We start from the raw sequence: 26,091 nt of genomic DNA, 5'->3' as shown, positions 1-26,091 counted from the left end.
TCTACAGTAGAGATCTGGGGGGATGAGAAGTGCCAGCATTCTGGCCCTTCAAAGAATCCCTAGCCAAGAAACTGGAGGTAGAGAGAGTCCTATCTTCTTGGCCACACCCACCTAAAGTAGTGCTTACATCACACTGAGCTGGCGGGTGGTGAGTGAATCATAGCTTAAATGTCACGGGCTCTTACTGTTCTTACTAAGACTTAGTAGATTTCCTGGAATAAATGTTTCTTCATTTTCTCTATACCCTCAGGGCAATTTCCTGAGCCTTTACATGATTATGTTTTCTAATTTTCACTAGTTATGATGATTGTTTTGCTGAGGAGAGGATCCATGGAGCTCCTTACACAACCATTCTAGAAGTGTTTCTCTTCTGTTCTAGATTGTTAAAGAAATTGATAATGCTCAAGATTTTCTATTTAATCCTCATTTTTCTGAAACAATAAGGAAATGTGCAAATAGAGGCTAATATTTCTGTATAAACTCCAAAATGTTCAGTTTAAACTATCATTTTTCTATTAATTTATTTCTACCTGTTTTTAATGAAAATGATATGAGATTATATTAATTTGCTTAAAGTTCTTTTTTGTTGGGACTAATTATCTTGTTACATTGTTGCCAAACAGACCATGTTCCTGAGTCGTGCACTTGAGGAGATCCAGACATGCAATGACATCCAGAATTTCCTGAAACAAACAGGTACAGTAGGAACTGGAAATTTGGTAACACAGTTTGAAAGGAGCTTAGAATCTGAATAAACAAGTCTTTTGTCACCAGAAATTTGTGCCACTGCGGTACTTGATAACCAGTCAAATGTTTTTTTTTCTGTTGTTTTGTTTTTTTGAGATAGGGTCTCACTGTGTCACCCAGCCTGGAGCACAGTGGCGTGATCTTGGCTCACTGCAACCTCTGCCTTCTGGGTTCAAGCAATTTTCCCACCTCAGCTTCCTGAGTAGCTGGGAATACAGGCATGCACTACAACGCCTGGCTAAACTTTTGTATTTTTTGGTAGAGATAGGGTTTCACCATGTTGGCCAGGCTGGTCTTGAACTCCTGACCTCAAGTGATTTGCCCACCTTGGCCTCCCAAAGTACTGGGATTACAGGTGTGAGCCACCACTCCCAGCCCAAATGATTTTTTAAGAGCTGATTTTGTTTCCACTCTATATCAGTATTGACTCTGTAACACACAGATTAAGAATATTTTTTACTTTGCTTTATATGAAAGTATAGCATTAAATATTTTATTATTGTTTAACATAATATTATTAATCTTAGATCACTAGATTTAATGTCTAATTTAATCAAGCTTTAAGTTTGACTAAATGTAGGCTAGTCTTCACAATCAAGATAACAGATACTGCTAATATTTTGTTATAAAATTATCTAAATAGGCTGTGTGCAGTGGCTCACGCCTGTAATCCCAGCACTTTGGGAGGCCAAGGTGGGCAGATCACCTGCGGTTAGGAGTTTGAGGCCAGCCTGACCAACATGGAGAAAGCCCATCTCTACCAAAAGTACAAAGTTAGCCAGGCATGGTGGTGCATGCCTGTAATCCCAGCTACTCAGGAGGCTGAGGCATCCTTGAATCTCTTGAACCCAGGAGGCAGGGGTTGCAGTGAGCCAAGATCACGCCATTGCACTCCAGCCTGGGCAACAAGAGCGAAACTCTGTCTCAAAATAAATAAATAAATAAATAAATAAATAAATAAATAAATAAATAAAATAATTTAAACGGTAAGCCTTTGGAAGTTATTTAATATCTTGATACTATTTCCTCATTAAATGTGGTATTGTCTTTTAGGTTTAGACTGAAGTTTTTACAATGTGTTTTTCTGTCCCTGTTTCAGAATTTGTTAAAATCAATGGATATTCAATTGAATTACATGCTTTTTCAGACTTTATGGAGATAGTCATATTTTTCTCTTTTGAACTATTAATATATTGAGTTATAATAATAGATTTTAGAAAATTAAGTCATCATTTCATTCCTGGAATAAACCCTATTTGGTCATAATATGTTATTATTTTAATATGTTGATGAATTCTGTTTTCCAACATTTAGAAATTATTGGTCTGTCACTTTGTTTTCACTTATGTGTTATGTCTTTGGCAGTTTGAGTATCAAATTATAGGAATTATAAGGAAGAACATAAACACATAACATTTAATTTACTTCTCTTAGTCTATGACAGTCACTTAAATGAATAAAAACAACAAAAAGTAAAGATAGAGAAAACCCAAATAAAATACTTACTATAGAAGATTTAATGGAAGTAAAACTCTGTAGCCTGAAAATATACTGTGTATCCTGAGAACAGACAACATATCATCTTTTCGTGTGCTTTTGAAGTTTTACAAAATTGATGTCAAGGAAGACCTGAATAAATTCTAAGACATGTAAATAAAACAGACAACATCATCTGATCACAATGCAAAAACTAGAGATTAATATTGGAATCTTTTTTTTGAAAAACCTTACTACCTGGACATTTTTTAAAAACCCAAACTACAGTATACCTAGGATCTAATGGTAATGAAAATAACTCATAGTAGAATTTAAAGTGCTCAGAGCAAAATTCATTGCCTTCGTGACTTTTCTTTAAGCAAGTATGCAGCGGCTCATGCCTGTAATCCCAGTACTTTGGGAGGCCGAGGTGGGTGGATCACATGAGGCCAGGAATTCGAGACCACCCTGCCAACATGACGAAACCCCATCTCTACTAAAAATACAAAAACCAGCCAAATATGGTGGCGTGTGCCCGTAATCCCAGCTACTCGGGAGCCTGAGACACGAGAATCGCTTGAACCCCGCAGGCGGAGTTTGCAGTGAGCCTAGATTGTCCACTGCACTCCAGCCTGGGCAGCACAGCAAGACACTGTTTCCAAAAAAATAAAAAATAAAAAAATATGTCAGAATGCTAACTGTCCACCAAAAAAAATGAATTTCTTCTGTTTTAGGAATACAACTAGACTATAGATAGATAGAGAGATATAGTGAGATAGAGATAAATGTCTTGCTATATATACATATATATAGTCTAAGTATATTTTTATACACACAGCTAGACTATATACATATATATATGTATCTATATAGTCTATATATAGACTTCAGGCAATCTTCAGAGTTTTTTTTAACTGTCTATACATTATAGAGATTTAATGGCTGTAGTTAATTAAGGTGACTAATATCAGAATGAAGGAAAGTAAAATTCCCTATTGGAAAACAGTACATTATTTCATGAAAGTTTTGTGGTAAAATATATATAACATAAAATATGCTGTTTTAACATGGACACAGGAAGGGGAACATCACACTTCGGGGACTGTTGTGGGGTGGGGGGAGGGGGGAGGGATAGCATTGGGAGATATACCTAATGCTAGATGACGAGTTAGTGGGTGCAGCGCACCAGCATGGCACATGTATACATATGTAACTTACCTGCACATTGCACACATGTACCATAAAACCTAAAGTATAATAATAATAATAATAATAATGATAAAAAATATGCTGTTTTAATCATTTTTAAGTGTACAGTTGTACAACCATTACCACTATCTATTTTTAAATTTTTTCATCATCCCAAACGGAAACTCTGCATCCATTAAAGCATAATTTCCCCATTCCCCCTTTCTCCAGCCCCTGGTAACCTCTCATATGCTTACTGCCTCTATGAATTTGCCTATTCTAGATATTTCTTTTTTTTTTTTTTTTTGAGTTGGGGTTTTGGTCTGTTGCCTAGGATGGAGTGCAGTGGCACAATCATAGCTCACTGCTGCCTTGAACCCTGCACTCAAGCTATCCTCCCACCTTGACCTCCTTAAGTGCTGGGATTACAGGTGTGAACCACCATGCCCAGCCCTAGATATTTCCTTTAAGTGAATCATACAATATTTGTCCTTTTGTAACTGGCTTATTTCACTTAGCATAATGTATTCAAGATTTGTCCATGTCATAGCGTGTGTCAAAATTCCCTTCCATTTTAAGGCTGAATTCTATTCCATCATATGGTGTATTAGTCCATTTTCATACTGCTATAAAGAACTGCCTGAGACTGGATAATTTATAAAGGAAAGAGGTTTAATTGACTCGCAGTTCAGCATGGCTGGGGAGGCCTCAGGAAACTTAGAATCGTGGCAGAAGGTGAAGGGGAAGCAAGGCACCTTCTTCACAAGGTGGTGGGAAGGAGAAGTGCCGAGTGAAGGGGAAGAGTCCCTTATAAAACCATCAGATTTCATGAGAACTCACTATCACGAGAATGGCAAGAGGGAAACTGCCCTCGTGATTCAATCACCTCCACCCAGTCTCTCCCTTAACACATGGGAATTATGGGGATTACAATTCAAGATGAGATTTGGGTGGAGACACAAAGCCTAACCATATCATTCCACCCCGGACCCTCCCAAATCTCATGTGCCTTTCACATTTCAAAAGCAATCATGCCTTCCCAACAGTCCCCCAAAGTCTTAATTCATCCCAGCATTAACCCATAAGTCCATGTTCAAAGTCTCATCTGAGACAAGGCAAGTCCCTTCCACCTGTGAGCCTATAACAGCAAAACCAAGTTAGTTTCTTCCTAGATAAAATGGGGGTACAGATATTGGGTAAATACACCCATTCCAAATGGGAGAAATTGGCCAAAACAAAGAGGCTACAGGCCCCATGCAAATCTGAAATCCAGCAGGGCATCAAATCTTAAAGCTCCAAAATGATCTCCTTTGACTCCATGTCTCACATACAGGTCATGCTGATGCAAGAGGTGGGTTCCCATCGTCTCGGGCAGCTCTGCCCCTGTGGCTTTGCAGGGTACAGCCTCCCTCTTGGTTGCTTTCATGGGCTGGCATTGAGTGTCTGTGGCTTTTCTGGGTGCACAGTGCAAGCTGTCAGTGGATCTACCATTCTGGGGTCTGGAGGACGGTGGCCCTCTTCTCACAGCTCCACCAGGCACTGCCCCAGTGGGGACTTTGTGTGGGGGCTCCAACCCCACATTTCCCTTCCTCACTACCCTAGCAGAGGTTCTCCATGAGGACTCCACCCCTGCAGCAAACTTCTCCATGGACACACATTTGTTTCCATACATCCTCTGAAATCTAGGTAGAAGTTCCCAAACCTCAATTCTTGACTTCTGTGCACCCACAGGCACAACACCACATGAAAGCCACCAAGGCTTGGTGCTTGCACCCTCTGAAGCAATGGCCTGAGCTGTATGTTGGCACCTTTTAGCCATGGCTAGGATGTGGCTAAAAGTCACAGTTCCAAGAGTACACAAAGCAGAGAAGCCCTGGGCCTGGTCCAGGAAACCATTTTTCCCTCCTAGGCCTCCAGACCTGTGATGGGAGGAGCTGCCTTGAAGGTCTCTGACGTGCCCTGGAGACATTTTCCCTATTGTCTTTGTGATTAACATTGGGCTCCTCGTTACTTATGCAAATATCTGCAGCCAGCTTGAATTTCTCCCCAGAAAATGGGTTTCTCTTTTCAGTTGCATTGTCAGGCTGAAAATTTTCCGAACTTTTATGCTCTGCTTCCCTTTTAAACATAAGTTCCAATTTCAGATCATCTCTCTCAAGTTCATAGTTCCATAGGTCTCTAGGGCAGAGGCAAAATGCCACCAGTCTCTTTGCTAAAGCATAGCAAGAGTGACCTTTGCTCCAGTTTCCAAGAAGTTCCTCATCTCCATGTGAGATTATGTCAGCCTGGGCTTCACTGTCCATATCACTATAAGCATTTTGACCAAAATCATTCAACAAGTCTCTAGGAAGTTCCAAACTTTCCCACATCTTCCTGTCTTCTAAACCCTCCAAAGTGTTCCAACCTCTTACCTGTCACCCAGTTCCAAAATCACTTCCACATTTTTGGGTCTCTTTATAGCAGTACCTCACTCTACTGGTACCAATTTACTGTGTTAGTCCATTCTCACCATTTTACATTCCCACCAGGAAATGTATCTTAATTTCTCCACCTCCTTGCTAACACTTGTTGTTTTCCATTTTTTATTATTATAGCTATTCTAGTAGGTTAAATAGTATCTCATGGTTTTGATTAGTATTTCTCTGATGACTAAAGATGCTGAGCATCTTTTCATGTGCTTATTGGTTATTTGTATTTCATCTTTGAGGGAGGGAAAGTCTATTCAAGTTCTTTGCCCATATTTAAAATTGGGTTGTTTTTTGGTGTTGAGTTTTAGTATTTCTTTATATATTCTGTATATTAAACCCTTATCGGGTATATGATTTGCAAATATTTTCTCCTGCATGTTTTCTTTTCACTTTGTTGATAATGTCCTTTGATGTAAAAAAAGTTTTTAACTTTGATGAAGTCCAGTTTATCTACCTTTTCTTTTGTTGCTTGTGCTTTCAGTGTCGTGTCAAAGAATCCATTGCCAAATCCAAAGTCATGAAGATTTATTCCTATATGTTCTTTTATGGTTTTAGCTTATATGTGTGGGTAATTTATCCATTTTGAGTTCATTTTTATATTCAATGGTGTAGTAGGCATCCAACTTCATTCTTTTGCCTGTGGAAATCCAGCTGCCACCACGCCATTTGTTGAAGAGACTATTATTTTTTGTTTGTTTGTTTGTTTGTTTTGAGACGGAGTTTTGCTTGTTGCCCAGGCTGGAGTGCAATGGCACAACCTTGGCTCACTACAACCTCCTCCTCCCTGGTTCAAGCGATTCTTCTGCCTCAGCCTCCCAAGTAGCTGGGATTACAGGCATGCACCACCATGCCCGGCTAATTTTGTATTTTTAGTAGAGGTAGGGTTTCACCATGTTGGTCAGGCTGGTCTCGAACTGCTGACCTCAGGTGATCCACCCACCTCGGCCTCCCAAAGTGCTGGGATTACAGGTGTAAGCCACCACACCCGGCCTGAAGAGACTATTCTTTGTCCCATGTAATGGTCTTGACACCCTTGTTGAAAATCAGTCTGCCATAGATCTATTGGTTTATTTCTTAACTCTCAGTTCTATTCTGTTGGTCTATATGTCTATCTGTATGGTAGTACCACACTGTTTTATTACTGTAGCTTTCTAATAAGCTTTGAAACAGAGAAGTGTTGGCCCTCCAGCTTTGTTCTTTTTCAAGATTCATTCTGAACTATTGGGGCGCCTTACAATTCCATATAAATTTGAGAATTGACTTTTTCATTTCTGTAAAAAGAGGCTGGTGGAATTTTGATAGGGATTACTTAGCGTAATATAAGTTTTGAAGTGTTGACATCTTAACAATATTAAGTCTTCCAATCCATAAATGTAGGCTGTCTTTTCATTTATTTAGGTCTTCTTTAATGTCTTTCATCAGTGTGTTATAATAATCATTGTACAGATCTTCCACCTTCTTGGCTAAATTTATTCTTTTGAATACTATCGTAAATGAATTGTTTTCTTAATTTCCTCTTTAGATTGTTCATTGCTGATGTATAGAAACACAATTGATTTTTGCATGTTGATCTTGTACCTGCAGCTTTGCCGAATTTGTAGCTTTCTTGTGGTTTCTTTGGGATTTTCTATACGTAGGGTCATGTCATCTGTGAACAGTGAGAGTTACACTTCTTTCTGTTTACTTTGGATGCCTTTTGTTTCTCTTTGTTGCCTAATTTATCTGGCTAAAACTTCCTGTACAATGTTGAATAGCAAACTTCCTGTACAACGTTGAATAGCGATAGTGAGAGAGGGCATCCTTGTCTTGTTCCTGATCTTAGGGGTGAGCTTCCACCATTGAGTATAATTTTAACTGTGGAATTTTTTTTAATGCCCTTTATCAGGTTGAGGCTATTCCCTTCCATTCCTAGTTTATCTTGAAAATATTTTGGATTTTATCACATGATTTTTCTGCATCAATGAATATGACCTTTTTTCCTTTTTTCTATTGATGTGGTATATTGCATTAATTGATTTGCTTATGTTGAACCACCCTTGCGTTCTTGGGATAAATCACACCTAATCAGATTCTATAATCCTTTAATATGCTGTAAGATTTGGTTTGCTAGTATTTTGTTGGTTTTTTTTTATTGATATCCATAAAGAATATTGGTTTGTAATTTTCTTTTCTTGTGATGTCTACATTTGGCTTTAGTATCAGGGTAATGCTGGCTTCATAGAAGAAGTTAAGAAGTATTCCCTCCTCTTCCATTATTTGGAAGAGTTTGAGAAGAACTGCTGTTTATTCTTCTTTAAATGTTTGGAAGAATTCACCAGTGAAGCCATCTGGTCCTGGACTTCTGTTTATTGGGAGGTTTTAAATTACTTATTTAATCTCTTTACTTGTTATAGGTCTGTTGAGATTTTCTATTTCTTCTAAAGTCAATTTAGTAATTTGTGTGCTTTTGGGAATTTGTCATTTTATCTAAGTTATCTAATTTTTTGATGTACAGTAGTTCATGGTAATCTCTATTTGTGATTCAATTTTTGGAAGGTAAAATCAAGAGTTGTTAGAGGCAAATTGGGCGCTTGATTAAAATAGGATCTGGTAGTTCTGTTTTTAGTTATTTGAGAAATCTTCACACTGTTGTCCATGGAAGCTCTACTGATTTACATTCCCACCAGCAGTGTAAAGCATTTCCTTTTCTCTGCATCCTTGCCAACGTCGTTATTTTTTGACATTTTAATAATGGACATCCTGACTGGTGTAAGATGATATGTCATTGTGGTTTTAATTTGCATTTTTCTGATGACTTTTCAATCCAGCAATGCCACTGCTGGGTATCTACCCAAAGGAAAAGAAATTATATATTAAAAAGATACCAGCACCCATATGTTTATTGCAGCACTATTCACAGTTGCAATGATACAGAGTCAACCTACATATCCATCAATGGATGATTGGACAAAGAAAATGTGGAATCAAGATACACACAATTAAGTAGTATTCAGCCATAAAAATAGAATGAAATCAGGTCATTTGCAGTAACGTGGATGAAACTGGAGGCCATTATCTTAAGTGAAACAACTCAGAACCGGAATGTCAAATACTGCATGTTCTCACTCATAAGTGGGAGCTAAATAAAGTATGCACATGGACACAGAGTGTGGAATAATGGACACTGGAGACTAGGAAGGGTGAGATGGTGGGAGGGGGTTAAAGGATGAGAAATTACTTAATAGGTACAATGTACATTATTTGGGTGATGGTTACACTAAATACCCAGACTTCACTACTACTTAATATATCCATGTAACAAAACTAAACTTGTGTCCTTTAAATTTATATAAATTAAAAATAAAAATAAATAAATAAATAGGATCATGAGTGCCCAATAAACAATACTTGGTTACCTATTTAAACAAAGTGACAATCAAACATTTAAAAATAAACATAGGGCTTTGGAAGGCCGAGGTGGGTGGATCACCTGAAGTCAGGAGTTCAAGACCAGCCTGGCCAACATGGTGAAACCCCGTCTCTACTAAAAATACAAAAATTAGCTGGGTGTGGTGGTGCATGCCTGTAATCCCAGCTACTCGGGAGGCTGAGGTAGGAGAATTGCTTGAACCTGGGAGGTGGAGATTGCAGTGAGCCGAGATTGCGCCACTGCACTCCAGCCTGGGAAACAGAGTGAGATTCCATCACAAAAATAAATAAATAAATAAATAAATTAATTAATTAATTAATGTACATAGGAGGTAACACAATTCTAACATAGGAGGTAACACAATTCTAAATAACTTTAGCTCTTTGACAAGTGAGGAACCTTTGTACTTTGTTAGTTTGCCACTAAATAATCAAAAATAAAGAAAAAGACAACATAAAGCTCAGAGAATTATTCTTGTAAAACACAGAATCTGCTATCTAGGCAGATTACACAGAAGATAAAGAATAGCTTTTGCATTGTGGTGAAGGCATTAATCAATAAACTAAGGAAGCAAGCCCATCAAAATTTAGATAACGTTGCTACAATTTTAACACATTGCATAGCTTTATTTCAGACTTAGGTTTAAACCAGGGCAAAAAAATTTAACTTTCCCAGTTTGTCCTTCATTATGCTCTTTGATGTTCTGGAACAAACTGACCATCTTTCAGAGCATCCGCTAGGTCAAAACTATTTTTATTGTAATACTAAGATGTGTAGTTTTTCAGGGGCAGTATGACGTGTGATATTGTAATAGATTGAATGCAGAAGCAGATAGTAGAGTCTAATTATTTCTATTAAGTTGCGCATTAGGGAACTTTGCAAAAATGTGAAGCAATCGTCTTATTTTTAAAATAAAATCATTTTTATTAAAATTGACATCCACATGCAACAGATTCATCTCAAATCAATTCAATCAATAAATATATTTAATTTTTTCTGTTTTAATTTATAATATGGGAAGTATTGATAGTTACAACATACATGCGGAAAACCTCTTTGGAAGTCCTTAGTAATATTTCAGAGTACGAAGGGGTCCTGAGAACAGAAAGTTTGAGAACTACTGTCTTAGAAACAAACTACTTTTCCCTTTAAAAACAGAAGCATATACCCATTTGTCACTATTGCTCATAATATAATCTCAACCACTTGTTTTAATTTTAACTTTTAACCAAAATAATATCTATTTGAAAGAGAAAATTTGAGGGGTGCAATTGAGAACTATCTCTCACAAACATTATAGCAGATTAACAGAGCTCCTGAACACATGTAGCACTTTCGATGTACACACCCATCCCTTTTAAAGAGGAAAATGAACACAACCATTAACATGACCCAAAGATATTGCCTCTTCATAGCATATAAAAATAAGAAGCAACAGTATATAGGACCAGGTGCGGTGGCTCATGCCTGTAATCCCAACACTTTGGGAGGCTGAGGCAGGTGAATCACGAGGTCAGGAGATCAAGACTAGCCTGACCAACATGGTGAAACCCCATCTCTACTAAAAATACAAAAAATTAGCCAAGCGTGGTGGCACATGCCTGTGGTCCCAGCTACTCGGGAGGCTGTGCTAGGAGAATTACTTGAACCCGGCAGGTGGAGGTTGCAGTGAGCCGAGATCACGCCACTGCACTCCAGCCTGGGTGACAGAGCGAGACTCAATCTCAAAAAAAAAAAAAGAAGCAACAGTATATAAACTTAAAACTACTTAGTGAGGCCAAGGTAGGAGGATTGCTTGAGCCCAGGGGTTCAAGACCAGCCTGGGCAACATAGGAAGACCGTGTCTCTATAAATAATTTTTTAAAGAATTAACCAGGAGTAGTGGCACATGCTTATACTCCCAGCTGCTCGGGAGGCTGTGGCAGGAGGATTGCCTGAGCCTGGAAGGCTGTAGCTGCAGTGAGCCATGATTGTGACACCGTACTCCAGCCTGGGTGACAGAGTGAGACCCTGTCTCAAAAAAAAACAAAAACAAAAAACTGTGCTTAGTAATCAATATTTAAGCAGTCTATATTAATTAAAATTTATGTAGGTATCCAATGATTATCCATTAATGAACTCAATATCAAACCAGTGTTTTAAGTTAATTAGATTATCTTAAATCTAACATACCAAAGAATGTAATTACTGCTGAAATAAAAGTTTGTCAGAACAGGGATTCAATTTCAGTTGAACACAAATTTACATCTTTCATAATCTTAAATATTATATATAAGTAACATTATCTTATTTGATTAGTAAATCTGTATACATTTAGGAAAAACAGACCCAAGTAAAATAAAATGTATGCTTGTTTTAGACATTACATAAATAAATCACCAAAAATGACATAGCTCTTTTAAATAAAAATTATTTTTAATGTTTTATTTTTCATTTTTGTAGGTACATTATAAGTGTATGTATTTATTGGTTACATGAGATATTTTTATACAGGCATGCCATGTGTGATAATCACATTAGGGTACGTGAAGTAGCCATCACATCAAACATTTATCCTTTGTGTTACAAACAATCCAATTATACTCTTTTAGTTATTTTAAAATATACAATTAAGTTAGTACTGACTGTGGTCACCCTGTTAGGCTAGCAAACACTAGGTCTGTTCATTCTTTCTATATTTTTTACCCATTACCCATCCCCACATTCTCCCCTACTATCTTTCCTAGCTTCTGGTAACCATCATTCTACTTTCTATTTCCATGAGTTCAGTTGGCTTAATTTTTAGCTTCCACAAATAAGTGAGAACATGCAAGGTTTGTCTTTCTGTGCCTGGCTTATTTCACTTAACACAATGACCTCCAGTCCCATTCATATTGTTGCAAATGACTAGATCTCATTCTTTTTAATGGCTGAATAGTGCTCCATTGTGTATATGTACCACATTTTCTCTATCCATTCATCTGTTGATGGGCAGTTAGGTTGCTTCCAAATCTTGGCTATTGTGAATAGTGCTGCAATACATATGGGAGTGCAGATATCTCTTCAATATACTGATTTCCTTTCTTTTGAGTGTATACCTAGGAGTGGGATTGCTGACTCTTCTCCATAGTAGTTGTACTAATTTATGTTCCCACCAGCAGTGTACAAGGGTTCCCTTTTTTCCACATCATCGCCAGCATTTGTTTTTGCCTATCTTTTGGATATAAGCCATTTTAACTGGGATGAGATAATATCTCACTGTAGTTTTGGTTTGCATTTCTCTGATGATCAATGATGCGGAGCAACTTTTCAGTTGCCTGTTTGCCATTTGTATGTCTGCTTTTGAGAAATGTCTATTCAGATCCTTTGCTCATTTTAAAAATTAGATTACTAGATTTTTTGCTATAGAGTTGTTTGAGCTCTGTATATATATCTGCTTATTAATCCCTTGTCAGAGGGGTAGTTTGCAAATGCTTTTTCCCATTCTGTGGGTTGTCTCTTCAGTTTCTTTTTTTTTTTTTTTTTTTTTTTTTTTGAGACGGAGTCTTGCTCTGTCGCCCAGGCTGGAGTGCAGTGGCGCGATCTTGGCTCACTGAAAGCTCCGCCTCCTGGGTTCACCCACCATTCTCCTGCCTCAGCCTCCCGAGTAGCTGGGACTACAGGCGCCCGCCACCACACCTGGCTAATTTTTTTTTTTTTTTTTTGTATTTTTAGTAGAGACAGGGTTTCGCTGTGTTAGCCAGGATGGTCTCGATCTCCTGACCTTGTGATCCACCCACCTCCGCCTCCCAAAGTGCTGGGATTACAGGTGTGAGCCACCATGCCTAGCCCAGTTTCTTGATTTAAACAAGAATTATTAAACAAATCTCATTTGCCAAAGATTTACCTTAATTCTGGATTCTTAAAATGTTTGAGTTAGCAGAATTTTTTGTAAAAATGTTTTTAGTTTAGCACATTTTAGTATTAAAAGTTCAACTTCTGGCCGGGCGCAGTAGCCAGCACTTTGGGAGGCCAAGGTGGGTGGATCACCTGAGGTCAGGAGTTTGAGACCAGTCTGGCCAACATGGCGAAACCCTGTCTCTACTAAAAATACAAAAAATTAGCTGGGAGTGGTGGTGGGCGCCTGTAATGCCAGCTACTTGGAAGGCTGAGGCAGGAGAATTGCTTGAACCTGGGAGGCAGAGGTTGCAGTGAGCCAAGATCGTGCAATTGCACTCCAGTCTGAACAACAAGAGTGAAACTCTGTCTCAAAAAAAAAAAAAAAAAAAGAAGTTCAACTTCTTTTTTTCTTGGAATTAAAAAAAATGTATGTAAGTTCTTATTTATGTCTATAAACCAATTAGAGCAGAGCGCCTTTAATTTAGGAAACTTTATAATATAACTTATTAATACTCCCCAGAGATAGGAAAATATTTTACACTCACACAATGTGAGGTCAAAGCCTTTTTCAGTTGTAGACACATAGACATAGATAAAGCGATCTTACGAATTCAGATCTACAATTTCAGCTACAAGTTAAGAGTAAACACAGAAATATGCCAGTCCAGATATTAGAGTGTTCATCTTCCCTGCAGGCGTGAAATTACTGATTAATTTGAGTTCAAAATGAACAAATAGAACAACAAAAAAGACAAATTCTCTGTTATTTCCCACCCATCAGTGACTAGATAAGTGACTAGATAATCCATTAGTCCAATTACAAAGACCACCAAATGGTCAGACCATATAATCACATTCCCAATCATTGCTGCTACCAAGGAAGAATATAACTTACTGACTATACACAAACCAGAAACTAAAACAAAACATAAACTCAATAGAAAAGAAAAAAGAAAGAAGCAGAGATTCAACAAAGTTCTGCTGCCACTTTGGATTCAATCTGGAAGCCAAGAAAAGATTAATGTAAACAATCTATGAGTTACATTTCTCCAGTAACACAATTTACCTGGCCCTGTCAAGTGTATCCATTGGGCATCTCAGTTAGTACTTTTAAGACATAACCTTGGCTGGGTGTGGTGGCTCACGCCTGTAATCCCAGCACTTTGGGAGGCCAAGGCAGGCAGATCACCTGAGGTCAGGAGTTCGAGACCAGCTTGGCCAACTTGGTGAAACCCCATCTCTACTAAAAATACAAAAATTAGCTGGGCGTGGTGGTGGGCACCTGTAATTCCAGCTACTTGGTAAGCTGAAGCAGGAGAATCGCTTGAACCCAGGAGGCGGAGGTTGCAGTGAGCAGAGATCCTGCCACTGCACTCCAACCTGGTGACAGAGTGAGACTCTGTCTCAAAAAAATAAAGATATAATCATGACTCTCTTAGGAATATTAAATGAACACATCAAGGATTTTATTTAATTCATTAACTGATGAGGAAACCGAGATGTTACAACCAATTTCAATTTGCATTTCATTTTGGTTGCTTGGTTTTTCCTGTTTTCTGTCTCTTACTGTTTATTCAGCAGTATCTTTTTTCCCTTTTGCTGCTTCCACTTCCTTTTGCTGCTTCCAGTTTTACTTTTATTCCTGTGGTGGCTTTATTTTTTTACCTTCTTTGTCTCTGAAATAGCTCGTATTCCATTTCCTTTTGTTGTCTACCAACTCTTCCCTGAGTTCTATTTCTGTTTTATATTCTTGTTTTATAGAGATGATTACTTAATTAATATTACTGAATTTATGCTGATATGTTTAGTCACAATTTTAATCTGCATATGGCAACATTTCTCTCGTGAGAATTCTCCATCTGCCTTTTTTTTTTCTGTTTCTTCCATCCCATTTTCATGTAGTATCTTTGTGTATAAACTGTGCTGGAGTTGTTTGTTTTGTTTTGCTTTGCTTGATAACATCTTTAATTGCAATGAGGTCTCTTTAGACCTTCTACTTGCAGACGATACATGTGGAGAGGAGCTCAGGACCTGATCAAGGATAATAGAAATTTTTACTTAAGTTCTAAGGTTGCTGTGTATATGAGTTCTTGTAGGCTCTACGTCTTCTTAGCCAGTTGATATAGGCAGCTATGGGCTTCTCATAACAAAAACTCTTTCCTCCCCACTGCTTCACTGACCTGTTGCCCACTCTTTCTTCTCTGCTTCTCAAAACCAAACTAAGTCCAGACAAGCTTCCTTTACCAGCCTCTAAACTCTTTTCTTGTTATTGTAGATAAAGGATTTGCACTTCAGGGTGTGCTCCTCCCCTTGGAGTGCTGTACTTTTGCTGACTTTTTCTGATTCTATTTTTATTTTTAAAACATATGTGTGTATGTGTACACAAATACCCTAGACTGTAAGCTCCACAAGGACAGATACTGTGTCTGATTTTGCTTACCTTTGTATTGTGCGCCTAGCACATAATAGGTCTTCAGAATATACACACATATATATTCTTATAAAATGTGTGTATATGTATACATATTTATGAATGCATATATCATCTATAAAGCCTTGGAAGGATACACACCATACTTAACACTTGATAGCTCTTGGAACAAGTATTAGTGTGTTTAAGGGACTTTCACTTTTTATTTTGTTTCTGCATTTGAATTTTTCGATGAATTTATAGTACTTTAATAATTAAAATGAAAGATACATTTAGAAAAATTATTCCGACTTGTTAAAGGTTTATGTTTCTTGAGATTTTGTATTTCCAATGAACTAATGCCTAAAATAATGAGCCCAGTATGTCAGTAATGTAAATTAATTATTAAGCTACCAACTGCAAATAGATAAATTGAGGGAAAGTACAAAGCCAGTGAATCATAAACTCTTGAGGGAAAATTGGAAAATGCCATCCTTTTAAAAATCTACTCCAAATCAGAGTCAATTAAGAGCTGTATAAACAGTGATTAAAATTTTAGTGCTATGGGAATTGGCCTTTACAAAAGGATTAACCCTGACATACCATTATATTAGTGACCTAAGGAAAGCAGCTTACCACATTTATTCTGCAAAGTATTTATTAAATTCCTAAGGGCTACCATGTATCGTGGAAATAAGGAAATGTATTACTGTCTCTGTCCCTAAGAAATTTACAGCAAAGAAAGTAGGTCAGAAACATAATCAGTTATACATATATAAGGCAAAATGAAATAACTATACTAATAGGGATACAGAATATATGGGACCACAGAGGAAGAAATGATCTATTCCAAAAGGTGATATTTGAACTTACTCTTCAAGAATAAATAGAATTTTAATGGTAGGAACCAAGTGAACAGAAGCCAGGAGTAATACAGGAGAACATTGTTAGTTTCGGTATTATCTCTTATTCAGGGGTTATATAGTGGGAGATGAGTCCGTGTCTTAGTCTGTTTCTGCTGCTGTAACAAAACACCTCATGCAGACCGGGTAACTTACAAAATAGAAAATTTTTTTTTTCTCACATTTCTGGAGGCTGGGAAGTCTACGGTCAAGGCTCCAGCAGGTTCAGTTTTCTGGTGAGGGCTGCTCTCTGATTGCAAGATGATACCTTGTTGCTGCATCCTCCAGAGGGAAGAAACACTGTGTCTTCACAGGGAGGAAAGTGGAAGGGCAAGAAAAGTTAGTGCTGTGTGGAAGCCTCTTTTTTAAGGGCCGTAAGGGCTATCTGTAACCCAGTTCATGAGGGAGGAGCCCTCTGGGTCTAATAAGCTATTAAAGGTTCCACCTCTTATCCTATCACATTGGCCATTAAGTTTCAACATCTGAATTTTGGAGGGGACACATTCAAACCACAGTAGGCTGAAAGTAGTGTGATTTGTGATGTGCCCATTCTCAATAACAAATTAGGCCACTAGTATCACCTAGTTCCAAGCTATCTCATGTCTCACTTGGACCACTGCAATAGCTTCCCAAGTGTCCTCTCTGCTGCAACTCTTGCCCTCCTAATAAATTCAATAGCCATACAGCAGCCAGAGTATTTTAACATAAGTCAGTTCATGTCAGTCTCCTTGCACTTCCCATTTAAATGGATTTAAAATAAAATCCCAAGTCCTTACCATAATCTACAAGGCCATAGATAATCCGGTCCTTAGATACCTTCCTCACCACCTCTCCTGCCACTCTGCCTCACAGCTCCACGTACTCTAGCCCTACTATGTCCCGATAACACCTTGTACTTCCCTGCTTCTGGGCCTTTGTATTTGCCCTTTCCTTTGCATTGAACACTCTTGTCTTAGATATTCATATGCCTTGCTCCCCAACTTGCTCAAGTTTTACCCCCTCAGAGACCACACCCTTTCAAAAATAGCAACTTTCAATACTATTTACCCCCTTAACCTGTGTGTTGACTACTTGACATATTCTATGTTGCTTATTGTTTGTCTCCCTAAATAGAATCTAAGTTCCATGCAGGCAGAAAAGTTGTCTGTCTTGTTCATTCTTTATCCATACCTCCTAAAGTTTTGCCTGGCATATAACAGGGCTCAATAAATATTTATTAAATGAAATTCTGCTATAACACCAGAAATTATATCATTAGAGAGTCATTTATTTTAGTATTAGAGTGTTTTGATCTTAGAGAACCCTCTATGCAAAGATCCTTGGGAGAGCTCACAATTTAGTCATTATCAGCGTATACTCTGGGAGAGGAACATTTAGAAAAAAATACCTAATGAAGATTGAACTTGGGATTTAGAGCAGAGAAGGGCAGGTTTCCAGGGGTGAAAAAGGAAATTTAAGGGGAAGTTGGATTTGTACCAAAGATGACTTTGCTTATAGTGAGAAGATACTCAAACCTTTCTAACTTGAGGAAGCTCACAGCTTCTGAATCTGTCTTTCTGGCTGTGAAAAGAGATTTCCTCTTTTGGGTCTCCCTTGAAGATTATCATTTTTGGATGTTGCTAAGAGCATCCTTGGAGTCAGAGTCTCTATATATAGCGAATCATCAAATGTTAGGGCTAGAAGTAATCTTGGTGATTTGGTTTCTTAAAACTATTTATTTTATAACATGAGTTAAACATTTATCACAAAAACAGGAAGACAGAGAAAAGGCTTTAGTTTTTGTAGGTCATTGCAAGAAAGAATTTTGCTTATCTCCAGTGCTATAATTTTGACTTTGGTATAAAGTATTCATCAAGTGTCATCATCGAAAGTATTAGTGGTTATGACAAACAAGGCAAACCTCCTGAGAGCTTTAGAACAAAGCCCAGCATGGATGTTCTGCCAGCAGAAATGCAGTTCAGCTGGCAGGGCAGATGATTATCTATGTTTTTATGTATTATATATTACATATTTATATATTAGGGTCTCCTCAACCCATAACTGGAAAGGTCATTCTAATTTATCCAAATACAGTAGATAAAAGCTGCCATTTAACAAGATGTATGCTAGAAATAGAAATACTTTTTGTCTTTTCCATTGTACACATCAAAACTAGGATTGAATGCTTATTCCTTTGCAGGCAGTCTTTGCTTGGTTCCTTCATTGGCTTAATACAGCAACCAGTCATGCATTACTTTTGTCTCAGAGATTAGTTCTCATGGATAAGAAATTCTCAGAGATGAAAGTTTTGAGATCAGCCAAGAGAAAAGGCAATTGGAGCTGATCCTCAGGCACATTAAACAGAATGGCAAAACTTGAGTAGATTTTCTAGTGTACATTTTGAGCCAGAACTTAGGCCACAGAAATAGGAGAACCTGAGTTTAGGATTATTTCCTGGAAGGAAATTAGACAATTAGCTGGAGATACCCAAGTACCTCTGATAAAAATTGATCCTAGGAAGTCTTCACTTTTGGCAGCATTCCATTTAAATCATGCCTCATAGTCAGCATAAGCTTACCTTAATGATGCAATCCAAAGCCTTAATGGCAGTGAGTAGAGACTTTGATACAGGGCTATGGAGTCACTGAAGAAATATAGTAGGGGTTCCAGGTTGAGGAGACAGGTTTGTTATGGTTCCCAGATACTTATGGTGATATATACTATTCCTTCTCCCACGTGCCTGATCTAATTAGGAATGTCAGTCCAATCTCCCTGTTCCCAACATATGTCTTATTATGGTTTGCTTTTAGAAAGGACAAATGTGAATCTGGAAATTTTATTTATTTATTTATTTATTTTTATTATACTTTAAGTTTTAGGGTACATGTGCACAATGTGCATGTTAGTTACATATGTATACATGTGCCATGTTGGTGTGCTGCACCCATCAACTCATCATTTAACATTAGGTATATCTCCTAATGTTATCCCTCCCCCCTCCCCCCACCCCACAACAGGCCCTGGTGTGTGATGTTCCCCCTCCTGTGTCCATGTGTTCTCATTGTTCAATTCCCATCTATGAGTGAGAACATGCTGTGCTTGGTTTTTTGTCCTTAAGATAGTTTGCTGAGAATGGTGGTCTCCAGCTTCATCCATGTCCCTACAAAGGACATGAACTCATCATTTTTTATGGCTGCATAGTATTCCATGGTGTATATGTGCCACATTTACTTAATCCAGTCTATCATTGTTGGACATTTGGGTTGGTTCCAAGTCTTTGCTATTGTGAATAGTGCCACAATAAACATAAGTGTGCATGTGTCTTTATAGCAGCATGATTTATAATCCTTTGGGTATATACCCAGTAATGGGATGGCTGGGTCAAATGGTATTTCTAGTTCAAGATCCCTGAGGAATCGCCACACTGACTTCCACCAATGGTTGAACTAGTTTACAGTCCCACCAACAGTGTCAAAGTGTTCCTATTTCTCCACATCCTCTCCAGCACCTGTTGTTTCCTGACTTTTTAATGACTGCCGTTCTAACTGGAGTGAGATGGTATCTCATTGTGGTTTTCATTTGCATTTCTTTGATGACCAGTGATGATGAGCATTTTTTAATGTGTCTGTTGGCTGCATAAATGTCTTCTTTTGAGAAGTGTCTGTTCATATCCTTTGCCCACTTTTTTTATGGGGTTGTTTGTTATTTTCTTGTAAATTTGTTTGAGTTCTTTGTAGATTCTGGATATTAGCCCTTTGTCAGATGAGTAGATTGCAAAAATTTTCTCCCATTCTGTAGGTTGCCTGTTAGATGGTAGTTTCGTTTGCTGTGCAGAAGCTCTTTAGTTTAATTAGATCCCATTTGTCAATTTTGGCTTTTGTTGCCATTGCTTTTGGTGTTTTAGACATTTTCTTGTACAGTTATCTTAGCACAATGTCTCCTGATCAGAATAAGTTGTGTACTATACCTCACCTACACATTCATTACTTATTTTCACAAGATTTCCCAAGCTTTAAACTTCAGTCCACCCCTAACTGATTATATATATATGTGTATATATATATATGTGTATATATATATATGTGTATATATATATATACGTATATATATGTGTATATATATATACGTATATATATATATATATATATATCACAAACACATTCTTTTCAAGTACACTTGTAACATATACCAAAATAGATCATATGCTGGGCCAAAAAGCAAGTCTCAACAAGTTTCAAAGAATAGAAATCATACAAGGTATGTTATCCAAACAAAGTATAATTAAATGAGAAAGCAACAACAGAAAGATGATTAGGAAACCCCCACTGTTGGAAATCTAAAAGAAACATTTCTAAATAACCCATCAGTCAAAGAAAAAATCAAAATGAAAACGATGGAATAGATTGAACTTAACAAAAATGAAATATGACATCAAAACTTGTTAGATACAACTAAAATAAAGGAAAAGACATAGCTTTAAATGCATATATTAGAAAAGATTAAGGGTTGAAAATTGATGATCTAAGCTTCCAACTCGAATCTAGGGAAAGAACAGCAAATTAAAGATAGTAAAAGGAAGAATGTAACAAAGATAAGAGCAGAAAACAAAGAAATGAAAAACAACATACAACACAGAAAATCAGGCTGGGCACAGTGGCTCATGCCTGTCATCCCAGCACTTTGGGAGGCCAAGGCGGGCAGATCACCTGAGGTCAGGAGTTTGAGACCAGCCTGGCCAACATGGTGAAACCCCATCTCTACTAAAAATACAAAAATTAGCCAGGCATGGTGGCACATGCCTGTAATCACAGCTACTGGGGAGGCTGAGGCACGAGAATCGCTTGAACTTGGAAGGTGGAGGTTACAGTGAGCCAAGATCATACCACTACAATCCAGCCTGGGCGACAGAGCAAGACTCTGTCTCAAAACAACAACAACAACAACAACACAGAAAATCAACAAAGCTATAGGTTGCTTCTTTGGAAAGATTAATACAATTGCTAAAAGTCTTGCAAGATGGATCAAGAAAGAACACAAATTACCAATATCAGTAATTCAAAAGTGGGCATTAGTACAAATCCTTCAGACATTAAAATCACAATAAAAAGGATATTGTGAACAACTTTATGCCAATAAATTTGACAGTTTGGACAAAATGGACAAATTCCTTGAAAAGTACAGCTACCAAAATTACTTTCCCGCCCCCCATTACTTCTCAGCTTTTTGGCTAAGATCAAGTACAAAATTTTGCCCCCAAAAATAATCTGAGTAGTCCTATTTAGACTATTTTAAATAGTCCTAAACCTACTAAAGAAATGCAACCTTAAATACCTTCTCACAAAGGAAATGGCTTTACCAGTACATTATTCTAAATATATAAGAAAGAAATAATATCAATCTCATACAAATATCTCTTATGGAAAATAGAGAAGAAAGTAATACATTGATTTTATGAGGCCAGCATGACTCTGATTCCAAAAACTAAAAAGAAAAATACAAGTCAGTGTCAGTGTCTTTTTTGTTTGTTTGTTTTTGTTTTTGTTTTTTTGAGACAAAGTCTCTGTCGCTCAGGCTGGAGCGCAGTGGCACGATCTCAGCTCACTGCAACCTTTGCCTCCCAGGTTCCAGCGATTCTCCAGCCTCAGCCTCCGAAGTAGCTGGGACTACAGGCATGCACCACCACGCCCGGCTAATTTTTGTATTTTTAGTAAAGATGGGGTTTCACCCTGTTGGCAAAGCTGGTCTTGAACTCCTGACCTCAGGTGATCCGCCCACCTCGGCCTCCCAAAGTGCTGGGATTACAGGCGTGAACCACCACACCTAGCCTCAGGCCAGTATCTTAAATGATAGATGCGAAGATCCTAAACACGTTTTAGAAAATTGAATCCAGCAATATATAAAAAGGATACTGCATCATGACCAATATTGCTTATCCCAGGAATTCAACATTCAAAAATGAGTGCACATTAACAAAAGAGGAAAATATAATAATCTCAATAGATGCAGAAAAAGCATTTGAAAAAAATGCCATACCCATTCATGAGGAGAACACTCAACAAACTAGGAATAGAAAGTCACTTCCTCAATCTGATAAACATTACTTGAAAACAAACTACTCCTTATTTTGTATTTAATGGTAAAATATGAACACTTTCTCACTGATGTCAGGGAATGAAACATGGATATACACTATCACCACTTCCACTCAATATTATACTGGAATAATTCCAGGCCTCCTAGTAACCCATTTCACATCTTAGGTCTAATTGATCACTCTCTCCATGCTGCCTCTTAAAGACGATCTGTTCTTTTTTAACTTCAGTTGTAAACCCTTTATATGCTTTAAGACGGTTTCCAAAGCATTTGTTAAGTTCTGTCTTCTTCAGACCAACTATTTCAGAAATAGGTTCTATTTTCCAACCTTCTAGTCATAGCCATTCTTCTCCTCTACATGTTTTCCAGTAGTGGATTGTGAATCAGAACATGTGGGATTAGGGTCCTGGCTCTCCATTAATTTGCTGTTTCTATGGGTAGGAACAGCATTTAGTTTCTCAGCCATAATCTTCTCATCTGGAAAGTGGGGTTAATAACCCCTGCCCTGTGTATGCATTAGAAGGGCGTTTTGCCTATCCGAAGGACTCAGAATAATGGAGCAATTTCTAAACCATGACTTTGAAAGCACTGCAGAGACCCAGCCAATCTACCATTTCCAGGAGCTGACAACATAATTCCAACAACAAATGTAACCTGAAATAGATAAACAAACTGTACATCTCTATAATGGAATACTACTGAAAAGTAAATGAATGCTAAATGCATTTGCTAAGTGAAAAAAGACAGACCCAAAAGGCTATGATTCCATTTATATGATATCCTGGAAAAGGTAAAACCATACGAACAGAAAACACATCAGTGGTTGCCAGAGGTTGGACATAGGAGTAGGAGTTCCCTATAAAGGGGTAACATGAGAGACTCTTTAGGGTAATGAACGTTCTATAAGGAGCAGTGATAGTGGACACACAATTCTATGCATTTTTCACAACCAATAGAACTATATGCCACAAAGAGTAGATTTTACCGGATACAATTTTAAAATAAATCAATCAGGATGTGGAGGGAATCCCAGATGGAATTCAGACTGTGACAATGAACTACATAGCCACATGGAAGGGGGTGAGGAAGAAAGAAGCTGATTTAAGTAACTTTGAAAAACTCTGTTTTGATTAGATGCAAGGCTAAAGACAAAAAGAACTATGCACAATACTGTATTCTAGTTGGTAACTTTTTTCACGTGGATATGGATTAGCAATAATGAAAATACTTTACATGTTTAGTCAGTTTTGCTGTTACATGGCATATGCGTGCCTAGAAATTATTACAGTATCCAAAATTGTGTAATAAAGACCACAGGGCTTATGGGAAAAAATGGGGTTGGGGTATAACACTAAAAAATTTGGTCTGTGACATATTAAAAAAAAGATAAGAACCTAATAAAATGACAGCATGGTTTTATATATGTTAAATGACTAAAAATACATGAATACTACAATAAATATGGCTTTTTACCTTAAAAAAGACCTGGCATTTGCTTATGGAAGTGAATATCAGAAGGATTGCAGCTTGTGAGATACTGTGAAGTGGTGGGAGGAGGTTGTCTGAAATCTGATGGAAAGTTGTAGCAACAGATGTGGATGAGTGTGGCCCATAACACATTCAGTGAACTGAGGTAGTGGATAGAAGTTTGAATTGTGCACATGTGTGTGTTATGCATACTCCTATACAGCTTGGTTCAGCCAGATGCTGCTTTCTGCATTCACTTACTATTTCACATAGACTAAATTGCACATAAGCAAGTACTTAATTTACATAATTTACATTAATTGTTACCTAATATATCAATCATGTTGGAACAAATTCACATTTTCAAAACAAACATAACAACTGTATGTATGTGTGTGTGTATATATGTATGTATTATGTATATGCAAACAGACATGCATATAATATGGTTTTCTTTATCTGTGATTTGGAATAAAGTTTTAAAAATAAGTAAATTTGAGCTGGGCACGGTGGCTCACACCTGTAATCCCAGCACTTTGGGAGGCCAAGGCGGGTGGATCATGAGGTCGGGAGTTCAAGACCAGCCTGGCCAATATGGTGAAACCCCGTCTCTACTAAAAATACAAAAATTAGCTGGGCATGGTGGCACGTGCCTGTAGTCCCAGCTACTCAGGAGGCTGAGGCAGAAGAATTGCTTGAACCCAGGAAGTGCAAGTTGCAGTGGGCTGAGATCACGCCACCACACTCCAGCCTGGGCGACAGAACGAGACTCTGTGAAAAAAAAAAAGTAAATTGGTATGGTTGTTGGATACAGGTTTATATGTAAATAATTAATTATATTTCTGCATACTAGCAAGAAATTATTGGAAAGTGACCTTTAAAATACAATTTTTGATAGCATCAAAATCCATCAAATGCCTAGTAATCTATAATGAAAGATGTATAAGACCTCTGCACTGAAAGCCACAAAACATTGAAACATGGCTGAAAGAAATTTTTAAAGGTCTAAATAAACGCAGATATATGCCATGTTCATGTATTAAAAAACTCAATATTGTTAAGATATATCACTTTTCCCAAATTGATCTATAGATTCAAAGCAATCCCAATCAAAATCCCAGCTGAGGCTGTGTGTGGTGGCTTACAGTACTATAATCCTAGCACTTTGAAAGGCTGAGGTGGGAGGATTGGTTGAGACCAGAAGTTCAAGTACGGCCTAGGCAACATGGCGAGACCCTATCTTTACCAAAAAAAAAAAAAAAAAAAAAAAAAAAAGCCTGGTGTGGTGGCATGCACCTGTGGTCACAGTGGTCACAGCTACTTGGGAGGCTGAGGCCAGAAGATCACTTGAGCCCAGGAATTTGAGGTTACAGTGAGCTATGATCGCACCACTACACTCTAGCCTGGGTGACAAAGTGAGACCTTGTCTCAAAAGACAATGAAATAAAATAAATAAAAAATCCTAGGAGAATATCTTCATGACTTTGTGCAGATAAAAGTTTACCAACTATAAAAGAAAATATTGATAAAGTGGACTTCATTACAAGTGAGAACTTTGGTCTGTCAAAACATACCGTTGAGAAAAGAAAAAGACAAGCCACAGATAGGAAGAAGATATGCCAATACATAAGCTTGACAACTTCCAGAATATATAAAGAATTCTTACAACTCAACAAGAAAAGACAAATAACCCAATAAAAAAATGGACAAAAGAATTGAATGGCCGGGCGCAGTGGCTCGTGCCTGTAATCCCAGCACTTTGGGAGGCTGAGGCGGGTGGATCACCTGAGGTTGAGAGTTCGAGACCAGCTTGACCAACATGGAGAAACCCCATCTCTACTAAAAATACAAAATTAGCCGGGTGTGGTGGCACATACCAGTAATCCCAGCTACTCGGTAGGCTGAGGCAGGAGAATCGCTTGAACCTGGGAAGCGGAGGTCACGGTCAGCTGAGATCACGCCATTGCACTCCAGCCTGGGCAACAAGAGTGAAAATCCATCTCAAAAAAAAAAAAAGAATTGAATGGGAATTTCACCCAAAAAAATGTATAAATGGTCAATAAGCAAAGGAAAAGATGCTCAGCATCGTTACTC

General features: G+C 37.8%; 1 protein-coding gene across 5 annotated transcripts in view; it reads left to right on the top strand.

The window, feature by feature from the left end:
• Positions 1–26,091, top strand: part of TEX11 (testis expressed 11) — a 385,652-nt gene that overhangs the window by 322,284 nt on the left and 37,277 nt on the right. For all 5 annotated transcript variants that reach the window (XM_054470766.1, XM_054470768.2, XM_054470767.2 and 2 more), the window contains one exon: positions 624–696. In XM_054470766.1, the coding sequence (XP_054326741.1) occupies positions 624–696 (73 nt within the window). The remainder of the gene's footprint in view (positions 1–623; positions 697–26,091) is intronic.

This window comes from Pongo pygmaeus, chromosome X, assembly GCF_028885625.2.
Source record: "Pongo pygmaeus isolate AG05252 chromosome X, NHGRI_mPonPyg2-v2.0_pri, whole genome shotgun sequence".
Classification (NCBI taxonomy): Eukaryota; Metazoa; Chordata; class Mammalia; order Primates; family Hominidae; genus Pongo; species Pongo pygmaeus.
The sequence above is the reverse complement of the archived record's forward strand: the minus strand, read 5'-3'. Positions and strand labels throughout refer to the sequence as shown.